This window comes from Leucoraja erinacea, chromosome 17 (genome assembly GCF_028641065.1).
Source record: "Leucoraja erinacea ecotype New England chromosome 17, Leri_hhj_1, whole genome shotgun sequence".
NCBI classification, from domain to species: Eukaryota; Metazoa; Chordata; class Chondrichthyes; order Rajiformes; family Rajidae; genus Leucoraja; species Leucoraja erinaceus.
Window position 1 is genome coordinate 8,864,589 of NC_073393.1, and position 12,382 is coordinate 8,876,970.

At 40.5% G+C, this 12,382-nt stretch overlaps 1 protein-coding gene across 2 annotated transcripts in view; it reads left to right on the top strand.

Annotated features, from left to right (window-relative positions):
• Positions 1-12,382, top strand: part of slc12a4 (solute carrier family 12 member 4) — a 67,539-nt gene that overhangs the window by 41,912 nt on the left and 13,245 nt on the right. For both annotated transcript variants that reach the window (XM_055648449.1, XM_055648450.1), the window contains exons 12-19: positions 369-543; positions 1,960-2,078; positions 3,436-3,534; positions 3,932-4,051; positions 6,393-6,497; positions 7,450-7,618; positions 8,356-8,551; positions 11,913-12,082. In XM_055648449.1, the coding sequence (XP_055504424.1) occupies positions 369-543; positions 1,960-2,078; positions 3,436-3,534; positions 3,932-4,051; positions 6,393-6,497; positions 7,450-7,618; positions 8,356-8,551; positions 11,913-12,082 (1,153 nt within the window). The remainder of the gene's footprint in view (positions 1-368; positions 544-1,959; positions 2,079-3,435; positions 3,535-3,931; positions 4,052-6,392; positions 6,498-7,449; positions 7,619-8,355; positions 8,552-11,912; positions 12,083-12,382) is intronic.

Below are 12,382 nucleotides of genomic sequence, written 5' to 3' on the forward strand. Positions count from 1 at the left end.
CATCAGATATCACATCACCACTTAATTGTTTTTAACTAGAATACATTTTCATCAACATACAATGTAATACAGCATTGAAACAAAAAATGCAAAGCAAATCCTTACTTTTCCAACACAATAACCTGACCCTCAAAAGGAAATTGTGATCTGATATATTGTTCCAAATTTTAAGAAATAGATTTGTTTATGCAGTAATTTTATTTTTCTAATATGCATACTTTTTACACCGAGTAGTTTTACTTGTTATGGTATTGTTGCATCTCATCATTTATAAGTACGAATGTTATTGTTCCATTTCAGGGCCTGTGACAATAAAACTCTCTTGACAATAAAACACTTGACCCCTAACCTTTCATTCTCCTGTCCAGGTATGGTGATGCAGTGAGGAAAAATCTGGTGGTCGGAACGCTAGCATGGCCTTCCCCCTGGGTTATCGTAATCGGATCCTTTTTCTCAACCTGCGGAGCTGGTTTGCAGAGTTTAACTGGGGCTCCACGGTTGTTGCAAGCAATAGCTAAAGACAACATCATCCCTTTCTTAAGGGTGAGTAGCACAAACATTATAAATGTCTTTAGATGAAACCCCCTTCCCCTCTGTGACATTCCAGATTTGTTTTTAGGAAGGCGATCCTGCAAGTTAAACTGAATGAAAACTAGACCAAGGGGGACCCGTTGGGTCCCGTGCCCTCGAGAGGGGGGGGGGCACATGAAAACACACACACACACCCACACACACAGGAGGGGTCTAAGAGAGGGAGGGGAGGGGGAAGTGTGCTCTCCTCCCTCTTCCCCCCCTCCCTCTTCCCCCCTCCCTCTTCCCCCCCCCCCCCCCCTCCCACATAAGGTAAATCTCTACCAGAATATGTAAAAATGTCACCGTTACCGCATCGTTTTTTCGAGGAGATGTGTAAGCTATGTAATCAACCAAATAGATGCTGCAGGTGTAGGAAGGAATTGCAGATGCTGGTTTCTAGCGAAGATAGACACAAAGTTGGAGTAACTCAGCAGAACAGGCAGCATCTCTGGAGAAAAGGAATAGGTGATGCGTTGGGCAGGAATCCTTCAGACAAATTGATGCAGTAATTGTTTAATTAGTTACCTCCACAAATAACAAATGGCTGTGAAAAGCAGCATTGCAGGATATTTCAATTCTAACCTGTTTTATTATTATTATAATTGCTGAAGATACAATTATTTTTTTTAGTTGCTACAATACTATAAAATATGTCAGACACTTTCATCACAATAACTGTAGATAATACCCCACCCGCAGAGTAGACCAAAAAAAGTCGCAGTACATGGGCATACAGTTGTATATAGGAAAGAACTGCAGATACTGGTTTATACCAAGACTAGACACAAAGTGCTGGAGTAACTCAACGGGTCAGGCAGCATCTGTGGGGAAAAAGAATGGGTGATGATTTGGGTATATTCGTTTAATGGACTGATTAGCCATTGTGGAAATAAACCTTGCCTCAAAGCAAATAACAGGTGACATTAGGGCTAATAGTTAGAAATGGCAGTCTCGTTGCTATTGTGAATGCTTTAACTTTAGATTTGGCGTCTCACCATCGTTTGGTTTCTCCCGTCACCCTTGTACTTAGAATGATTGTGCCTTATGTATAGTAGGATTGTTACTGAACTGTATGCAAACAAAACTCAGTGTACTTGCGAACACATGACAATAAAGGACAATTGAACCATCAACAATATCACAGCAAATTAATTTTTGAAACATAAAAAAACTAAGCTTTTTAAGATGAACTATGATCTGAATATCAAGAAAGCAGGGATGATTTATAACTTAAAGATGGAGTTTCACATATGCCTCAAATAGCGTCAATATATCTTTTGACTTCACAATTCTTATGCTGATCTGATTAAATGAAAGAACTACTAATGCAACTTTAAGCTTATGCTTTAGAATTATAAGATTGTAATTTTTTTCCCAATATTGCAGGTATTTGGCAATGGGAAGGTTAATGGCGAGCCAACTTGGGCCCTACTTTTAACAGCCATCATCGCTGAACTTGGAATTCTGATTGCTTCCCTTGACATGGTGGCTCCCATTCTTTCAATGTAAGCGGGTTGTGTTGTAAATGGCATATCTTAAGCAGTGATCTTATCTTTATTTTTCATCAGTTTCACTAATTTCTCCACCTTTTGTATATCCCTTCATTTAACATTTTCTTTCCCCATCTCGATCTTTCCTGGATGTGTCATTTCCCAAAAAAAGGAACTTTGGCGAGTCGAGATGAGTATAGAAGCTGGGATGTAATGTTAAAATTGTACAAGGCATTGGTGAGACCAAATCTGGAGTATGGTGTACAATTTTGGTCGCCAAATTATAGGAAGGATGTCAACAAAATAGAGAGAGTACAGAGGAGATTTACTAGAATGTTCCCTGGGTTTCAGCAACTAAGTTACAGAGAAAGGTTGCACAAGTTAGGGCTTTATTCTTTGGAGCGCAGAAGGTTAAGGGGGGACCTGATAAAGGTCTTTAAAATGATGAGAGGGATAGACAGAGTTGATGTGGACAAGCTTTTCCCTTTGAGAATAGGGAAGATTCAAACAAGAGGACATGACTTCAGAATTAAGGGACAGAAGTTTAGGGGTAATATGAGGGGGAACTTCTTTACGCAGAGAGTGGTGGCGGTGTGGAATGAGCTCCCAGTGGAAGTGGTGGAGGCAGGTTCATTGGTATCATTTAAAAATAAATTGGATAGGCATATGGATGAGAAGGGAATGGAGGGTTATGGTACGAGTGCAGGCAGGTGGGACTAAAGGGAAAAAAATTAGTTCGGCATGGACTTGTAGGGCCGAGATGGCCTGTTTCCGTGCTGTAATTGTTATATGGTTGTTGTATGGAGACCGTGGGGTATAACAGAGTTCTTTATTTCTAAACAAAAATAAAGTGATTACTCGAGTCGATATTGGCAGCCAAAATAAACGATGCTCGCTCACACCGCGTGTTGCTCAAATTAATGGTTTTGCAGAAAACCCGTGAAAAAGCTCCGCTCACGTGACCGCGCTAGCCAATAGCGAGGGTTCGACATTACCAGGGCCACCACTAGGTGCCGCTACAAAACATGTATTCATATTATTTTATTAAATATCTCAGAGATATGAGCAGAGGACGTGGAGTTGTGGATTTTGAAGAAAGTAGTTGGGGGGGGGGGAGGGGGGGGGGGGGGGGGGAGGGGGGGGGGGGAGGGGGGAGGGGGGGGGGGGGGAGGGGGGGGGGGGGGGGGGGGGGGGGGGGGGGGGGGGGGGGGGGGGGGGGGGGGGGGGGGGGGGTTGGTTGCGGATGGGAGTAATATCTATTTTTGACCGTGCCAAATAAATATATACAGGGAGGAAATATGAGACACTTGTACCTGGCATTTTATTTAATATTACAATTTTAAAAAAGTGACTTGTCCTTTATGTTTTGCAGGTTTTTCTTAATGTGCTACTTGTTTGTTAATCTGGCTTGTGCAGTACAGACGCTTCTACGAACCCCTAATTGGCGGCCCAGGTTTAAATATTACCACTGGTAAGGTGCTAAATTTATCAACTATTCTATTTTTTTTTTTAACTGAGGCACCAGTAAATCTCTTATTAGTTTTGTTCCCTTTAATCCAGATGACTTTAATTGCCAGCAGAATGGTTTGTAGATCGGTGTATTTTGTGGCTTCAGTAGTTGTATGAATTCATCTCTGCATCCATCTTCAGCAGTTGCATGAATTTAAGCATGATGGAGCTGAACAAGAGTAATTTCAGTTTTTAATTTTTCAATTGATCAAAACAACATGAATATTTAATTTAAGTAATTTAACCATTTTCTTCAGTACACCAACTCGCTCCACTCGAGTTCACCGTTTACATCCAAGGCCTACAAATTGGCAATATAGATAAAGTTGTACTTTAATTGTCATTTTGTTTCCTTGTAGGGCTTTGTCTTTTTTGGGAATGAGCATGTGCCTTGCATTGATGTTCATTTCTTCATGGTACTATGCTCTTGTGGCCATGGTTATTGCAGGAATGATTTACAAGTACATTGAATACCAAGGGTAAGCATGAAACAAATTTACCTGCTTACTCGATGTTCAAATTATCTGTTTTTTTTCCTTTAAATTATCTATCTATTCTTATTTCTAAAACTATCTACTTAGAACCACAAAGATTCAGACATTTTATACCAGATGCTTTAAAATGAAAATGTACGGCTGGAATTTGGCCAAATCATGATTTGGATAACACAGGCTATTTCTGTTGCCACTGTAATATTTCTGAACATTTTTTTTTGTTTTGCTTTTTCTCAATCATTTGTATTTCTAATCATAATTTTACAACCAAAATATAGTTTTGGAGAAGTTCAGTCTCTAATAATACCGACAGTAAAACTAACCACATGTGATGGTTCATGTCATCCAGATCATTAATATCACTAGGATTGTTACAGAATGGTACTAACATGATGGTTTAACAGGTTCCATATGTAAAGCTTAAAGGCCAAACAATAGTTAAGTGTATTTCCCACACTGCTAAATATTGTCACTGGAAAAAAGCCCAGAAATGCCATGAAGTTGCATGAGTGATACTGAATAAGGGCAATTTTAGCATTTTATTATTTTTCAATCGACCAAGGCAATTTAGTTGAAATTTAAACATTGGGGACAAGGAGAAAGTTCATTGGTATCTCATGTTGCAGTTAAAATTGCTGGAAGCATTAATCCATCAGGCAACAATGTTTTCTCCCCTTGAGGATCAGTTTGGCTTCTGGGAAACATAAATTATTCCCTTCTGAAAAACAAAACTTTCCAATTTATACATTGCCCTGATAACCTTTTTGTCTGCCTCAATTTACTGGTTTAGTAGTTTACTGAGCTGCTGAGGTGGTGGGTATAGTGTTACAGAGTGGCACAGCTGGTAGAGCTGCTGCCTGGCAGCACCAGAGACCCAGGTGTGATCCTTACCTTGGGTGCTGTCTGTGTGGAGTTTGCATGTTAGAGTCATAATCACACAGCACGGAAATAATCCATTCGTCCCAATTTCCCCATGCCAACCAGCATGCCCCGTGTACACTAGTACCACCTGCGTAGGCGTTAGACCCATATCCCTCTAAATATTTCCTCTCCACGTACCTGTCCAAATGCCTTTTAAATATTGTTATAGTTAATGCCTCAACTACCTCCTCTGGCAGCTTGTTCTATACCCACCACCATGCTCTCCCTGCGGCAATGTAAGTTTCCTCCCACATCGCAAAGACATGTGGGTTTGTAGGTTAATCGGCCTCTAAATTGTCCCCAGTGTGTAAAGAGTGGATAAGAAAGTGGGATGACGACTAGTGTGAACACGTGTGGGTTGCTGTACATTCAGCAGGCCAAAGGGCCTGTTTTCTTGCTGTATCTCTCAACTAAACTAAAACTTGCAGGTTGGAAGTTTGATTTCATAGCAAGTGTCCCTGCCACTGGGGGCACCACATTGAAGGCAGCCCCTGCCTACAGCCTGTCTGTTTTTTTTTTAATTTTTAGTCAGTTTTAGAGTTTAAAGTTGGAGTTTTATATGTGGGGGAGGGGGATAGGGTAAGGGGGAAACCGTTTCCCAGTCATTTCCTGGCGAGGACGCAACTATTCTCCGAGTCGCGTCCTCGCTCCCCTCCTTGTGACCTGGATTAGAGCGGCCTTTCCTGCCGGGGACCAGGACCAGAGCTCCAGCAGCGGCGGCGCAGTGCAGGATACATCGCGGAGCGGGCGAGGCCTACCTTGATCGCTGTTTGGAGCACCGGAGTGCTGGGCCGCTGCTCCGGCATCGTGGAGCTGGGGTTTGCTGAGCTTCAAGTGCGGCCGGCGCTGTCTTCAACAACGCGGAGTCCTGGGGGCCTTTGGTGAGGGCCGCCAGCGTGGGTCTCCTCCCAGCGCGGCCTATGGACTTCGGGAGCTGCGGACTCCGGTAGGAGGTGGCTGACTCAGATGTCCAAGCCGCTGAGGACGTCCTCCAGTCCCGACATCGGACTTCCATCACCCCGGCAAGCGGGCTTGATCATCGGGCTGCCCGTAGCGGCGACAGCGAGGGTTCGGGAGCCCCCTGACCACGGGAGGACAACAGAGGAGGATGACTGAATTTTGGAGCCTTCCCTCACAGTGGGGAACTTTGATCCCGCTGTGTGGGGATGTCTGTGTTAAGACTTTGTGTTCCGTGCTCTTTATTACTTGTATGGCGACCACACATTTCACCGTACCAATTGGTACATGTGACAAATAAATGTATCTTGTGTATATAAATATTTTAAATATCCCATTAAACAGTGATCTTCAAGGATGATGTAAATGCCAATTCACAACCATGCCAAGTACTTTAACCAGAATTGACAGTATGATCACCTAGCTCATTGGTGTTATCTTTCCACAGTGCTGAGAAAGAGTGGGGCGATGGGATTCGTGGTCTGTCCCTCAGTGCAGCTCGTTATGCTTTACTGAGATTGGAAGAAGGTCCTCCTCACACGAAGAACTGGCGGTAAAACAATTACAACTCCATGATGTAAAACTGTAATGAAGGTCTTACAATACAAAAACAGTTGTATTGTGTGACCTCAGATGTTTAAAAAGATAGTAGAATGCTTACCTCAATAAGGGTTGCATTATTTCAAAGTGAATGATTTTCATTCAAACGTGACAAAGTACTTCCTAATTCTGAATACTAAATCAAGGTGATTGTTCTGCTTGAAACTGTAACATACTTTACACACCTCTTCATTTTATGTAGTCTGCTTTAATTCGTGTACTAATACTATTTATAGTTGCTTAGAAGAATGACAAAGATTTGCATATTTGACCAACTTTATAGTCACATAGGAACTGTGATCCATTGATCTTATTTACATTTTACCAGCTTCCTGTATGTTAGCATTTATAAATATCTGTAAAAGCCAAACACTGCCACCTCCCATATCTCACAAAGTAGAGATTGAATCTGCATTCAGTTCCTCTTGCTGTGCCTCCTCTTTTTCTGCTTTGTTTTCGAAGCATATTTTATATTTGCTGTGTTAATAGTCGTAAACAAATCATTTACCCTGCAGGCCTCCACATGCAAGCAGTTCTGCAAACTCATTGGCAGCTTTCCTTCTAGGGAGCATTCCTATGCTTCGTGTGGCCTTCCCCAAACATCTCCACTGCACCCTACTCCTGCCTTCCTTCCCCCCTCGTTATATTTACATTGTCTCATGCTGAGTATAGGTCTAACAATGTGTTGAGCTAAGACGATGTTTCTGTTATTAATTACCAAACAACTGAATATTATAATGTTTTGGGTGGAGCCCTTTCATGAAAATTAAATACTTTATTTTCTTTAATCCGCTTCCATTTGCCCTCATCACTCCATAACTGATTTATCCCTGACAGAGCTTGACATTGTTATTGACATTAATGCTGAACTATTTTCCTAATTGATCAATGGTTTCTTTCCTTAGGCCTCAGTTATTAGTCATGTTGAAACTTGATGAGGATCTTCATGTGAAGCATCCCAGACTCCTGACATTTGCTTCCCAGTTAAAAGCCGGCAAAGGTCTTACAATTGTTGGTACCATCATTCAAGGGAATTTTTTGGAAAATTATGGAGAAGCACAGGCTGCTGAACAGGTATCAAGTTTGTGAAAATTTTGGATTCTGCAACTTCCTATCAAAGTGAAATCTTTTCTTTCCAGAATAGGATCTTGGTGTTTTCAAGTATTTTTTATTTCTTATTCAGAGACTGAATGTGCAGACCATTGGTGTACTAAATAAAATTGGGAGTCCAATATGTAATGATGGCACAAAGTTTATGCTTTATATTTGCCTGGATAATTAATGCAAAGACCAAGTGTTTCCTTATCTTGGAGATTAATTTTTTTACAGATGATTTTATAAATGTCTTTTTTTTTTTGAAAAGCACAGAAGGGCATCTACTGTTTTGTAAATCACTTATTACAATTCATCTTAAGAGGGTCAACAAAGCAACTTCATAAAACACTGTCTAATTACAGTAGAATGTAGTTGAGTATTCTAGTAACTTGAGTAATAAAGTTTTTAAATAATACCGTAAATTCTTTTGAAGTTTTTCATATTCTGTATATATTTTGAAATCATTTGTTCTAAGGTCTTCAAAATTCTTTGAAAATTACAATCCTTTCTTTCACTATTTTCCATAAAGCCGAGCATAACCAATGTTAAACCTCTTAGATAATATTTAATTTGTTTATTGACCTGTTAAATATAGAACTGGTAACTGTGATACACTTAAAGAATACCAGTGGAGCAGTTTAATAATTGTAAAAAATGTTATGTGCATGTTGTGCAGTCGTTCAAATATAGTTACACTTTGAATTACTTACATTTAGACAATCAAAAACATGATGGCAATTGAAAAGGTCAAAGGATTTTGCCAGATCGTGGTTTCTTCCAAGGTTCGAGATGGCATTGCTCATTTAATCCAGTCGTGTGGACTTGGAGGAATGAAGCATAATACAGTGGTCATGGGTTGGCCTTACGGCTGGAGGCAGAGTGAAGATCCCAGGGCTTGGAAAACTTTCATAGGTAAAGTTTCTTAGCATCTTCAGTGTTTACATTGTATATCTTGATCTGATCTGCAACAATAGGATATTGTTTCCAATTTTTAACAATTCTATATTGCCAGTCTCCAAAATATTCTGCACCCATGGAAGTAGCGGGCAAATCATCTTATTAGCTGACTGCCCATAACATGGTGTGTTCTAGCAATGAGTGGTTGAATATAGACATAGATTATTTTCTAAATGAAGAGAGAATCCAGAAATTGGAGGTGCAAAGGGAATTGGGAGTGCTGGTACAGGACTCCCAAAAAGTTAATTTGCAAGTCGAATCGGTAGTAAGGAAGATAAATTTATATCAAGAGGACTGGAATACAAACAACAATGTAATGCTGAGGTTCTATGAGGCACAGGTCAGACCGCATTTGGTGTACTGTGAGCAAAGGTGAGCCACATATTGAGGGAAGGATATACTTGCTCTGGAAAAGGTCCAGAGGAGGTTTACAAGAATGATTCCAGAAATGAGTAGGTTAGCATATGATGAGTGTTTGACAGCACTGGGCCTCTACTGGAGTTTAGAAGCTTGAGGGGGACACCTATTGAAATTGACCGAATAATGAAAAGCATAGATAAAGGATGTTTCCACTGGTGGGAGAGTCTGGGGCCAGGCGTCATAACCTCAGAATTAAAGGGCGCTCTTTTAGAAAGGTGAGGAGGAACTTCTTTAGTCAGAGGGTAGTTAATGTGCGGAACACATTGCCACAGAGGGCTGTGGAAGTCAAGACTGAGTTTTTTTAAGGCAGAGATAGACAAATTCTTGATCGGAACAGGTGTCGAGGGTTACGGGGAGAAGGCAGGAAACTGGGATTAGGAGGCAGAGATCAGCCATGATTGAATTGTGGAGTGGACTCTGTGCCTAATTCTACTCCTATAACTTGTGAAGCATACATAGCTTTGTGTGTTAATTTGCAAAATTATTTTTCCAACAAATTGATTAACTGCTCGCAATAAGAGAACTGGACCCCTATTTAAATATTAATTTCCTTTGGAGACCTGTATCAGTTGCATTGATAAAATTAACATTTTTAAACACCAAGGAATATATTTTACTGCTGGTTCCTGCAGATTTTCATTTGTCATTATGCAAATAGAATTCTGCTTACACCATGTGGAAAGTTAGTGCACTGTGCATTGCAAAGTGAGAGCTTCACTCCATTGAGTGGAATCAGCATTGACATAGTTTTGGAATTGGGTAATAGCTAGAAAGTACATCACATTACTAGACATCCATTTTCCTCACTGAGTTGAATGAGATAACACTTCCACTGACAGCCCAATCCTATAAAAGTAGCCATTTACATTTCTTCATTTGTAATACATTTCATTTACTTAGATTGTCCTCCAATTTATGGAGATGGTTTAAATTATATTTATTAATTAAGTTGCTTTTAAAATCCCCAGGTCAAAGAATTGAGTTCATAGTATTTGTGCAGCCTCGGTCGGCGCTGTGGCGCAGCGGTAGAGTTGCTACCTTCCAGCATTAGAGACCTGGGTTCGATCCTGACTAGGGGTGCTGTCTGTACGGAGTTTGTTCGGTCCCCCTAGGACTGCGTGGTTTTTCTCCGGGTGCTCCGGTTTCCTCCCACATTCCAAAGACGTCCAGGTTTGTTGGCTTCGGTAAAATTGTCCCTAGTGTGTAGGATAGTGTTAGTGTACAGGCATCAGTAGTTGGTGGGACCCGGTGGACCGAAGAGCCTATTTACGCACTGTAACTTTAAACTAAGCTTATAATGAAGAACATGAAACAACTTGATGGCTAGAAAGCTGAGATAGTGTTCTGCCCCAGAAGAGGAGATCCTCGATGGTAGCATGCTGCCTTAACGGAGCAATGCTCCTTGAGATGGGAGATCTGACGAGGTTGCAATTAAAAATATTTCATGTTATATTGTGAGGCCCATGCACACTGGGCCTAATTCAATCAGGTTGGATAACACAGATAGACAAAAATGCTGGAGAAACTCAGTGGGTGCGGCAGTATCTATGGAGCGAAGGAAATGGGCAACGTTTCGGGACGAAACGTTGCCTATTTCCTTTGCTCCATAGATGCTGCCGCACCCGCTGAGTTTCTCCAGCATTTTTGTCTACCTTCAATTTTCCAGCATCTGCAGTTCCTTCTTTTACAGCTTGGATAACAAATCCTTGTAGTTCCATGTTTACAAATAAACAAACAAATGAAAACTGTTCCAGATTATTTGTTCATGTGTTAGCAATTAATTGCTTGGACTGCTGTCGTCTCGCTATTTTGAATGAGCCTGTGACGTCGAGCTCATTGAAGTGTTGAGCCAAAATGCTGGTGTAACTCAGCAAGACATGCAGCATCTTTGGAGAGAAACAATGGGTGGCGTTTCGGGTTGAGATCGAGTCAGGGGTGGGGGAGATACAGAGATAAGGAAGTGTAAGGTATGAAAACGAGATGGAGGTGTTGTTCCTCCAATTTGCGCTGGACAAAGAGCTATTGTTTGCTTCATAATTGGATGGTAAATGTAAATTGTGCATCTCGGAGATGCATGCAGAGTCCATTGTGTTTTTAATTTAAGTAACCTGTTTTAGCTAAGCATGTGTGGTTTCCAATCATAATTGCCAACTGTGGCTAGATTTGATTTAACTGCAGAACAGCATGGTTATAAACAAGATGTTAGTTCAAAGAATTGCTTATCAAAGTGATTCATATTTTTTTATTTATTTTTTATTAAGTCAATCAGTATTACTGATTAACTTAACAAACAGTTTTATGTTTGAATGTTGATTGTTGTTGTCTTTCCTGGAATGAGAACGGCACGGTGGTGCAGCAGTAGAGTTGCTGCCTTACAGTATCAGAGATCCACGTTCGATCCTGACTACAGACTACCGTCTGTACAGAGTTTGTACGTTTGTATGTTCTCCCTCTGATCGCGTGGGTTTTCTCCCTTTGTAGGTTAATTGGCTTTGGTAAAATTGTAAATTGTCCCTAACGTGTACTCTGTTGTCAGAAGGAGCTTGTTTCCGCATTGTTTCTCAAATTTAAAGTCTATATCATATTTTAAAATAATTAGTTTGGGCACCAAACTTTTCACTAAGAAATCCTAAATATTTCTATTACTATTTTGTCATTTTTTTTCCCATGGTTAATGAGACAACATCAAGATTGGGTGCACATCTTTATTACAGGTACAGTAATGGGCTTGTTTCTGCACCATAACTCAAATCTGAAGTCTATCAAATTTTAACATAATTGATTTAGGAAATGTACTTTTCACGAACAAATCCTATACATTTCTAATACTATTGGTCAATCATTTCAAGGTTAATGAGAAAACGGCAAGATTGGTAACACTTATCTTTTTTTACAGATACTGTAAGAGTCTCGACAGCTGGGCACCTTGCTCTCTTGGTGCCAAAGAATGTTTCCTTCTACCCAAGCAACCATGAGCGCTTCACCGAAGGCAACATTGACGTTTGGTGGATCGTGCACGATGGAGGCATGTTGATGCTGCTTCCATTTCTTCTCCGACAACACAAGGTGTGAAATATATAGATTAAAATGATAATAAAAATCATATCTGGATAATCGGTAAATGAACGGTTGCAACCAGAAGACAATATTTGGATTGTGGAACTGCTATTTCCAAAATTCTATATACAGTGGGGTTTTTTTTTTTTTTGCAGCTTATGCTTTTGACAACATTCTGATTAAGCAATTCGAATAGCTGCCTATGCACGTTAGTTTGTAAAATGAGATGGATATTTATTCATCTTTAACACACGTAAACATAAGTGTTGACACAAAATGCTGGAGTAACTCAGCAGGACAGGCAGCATC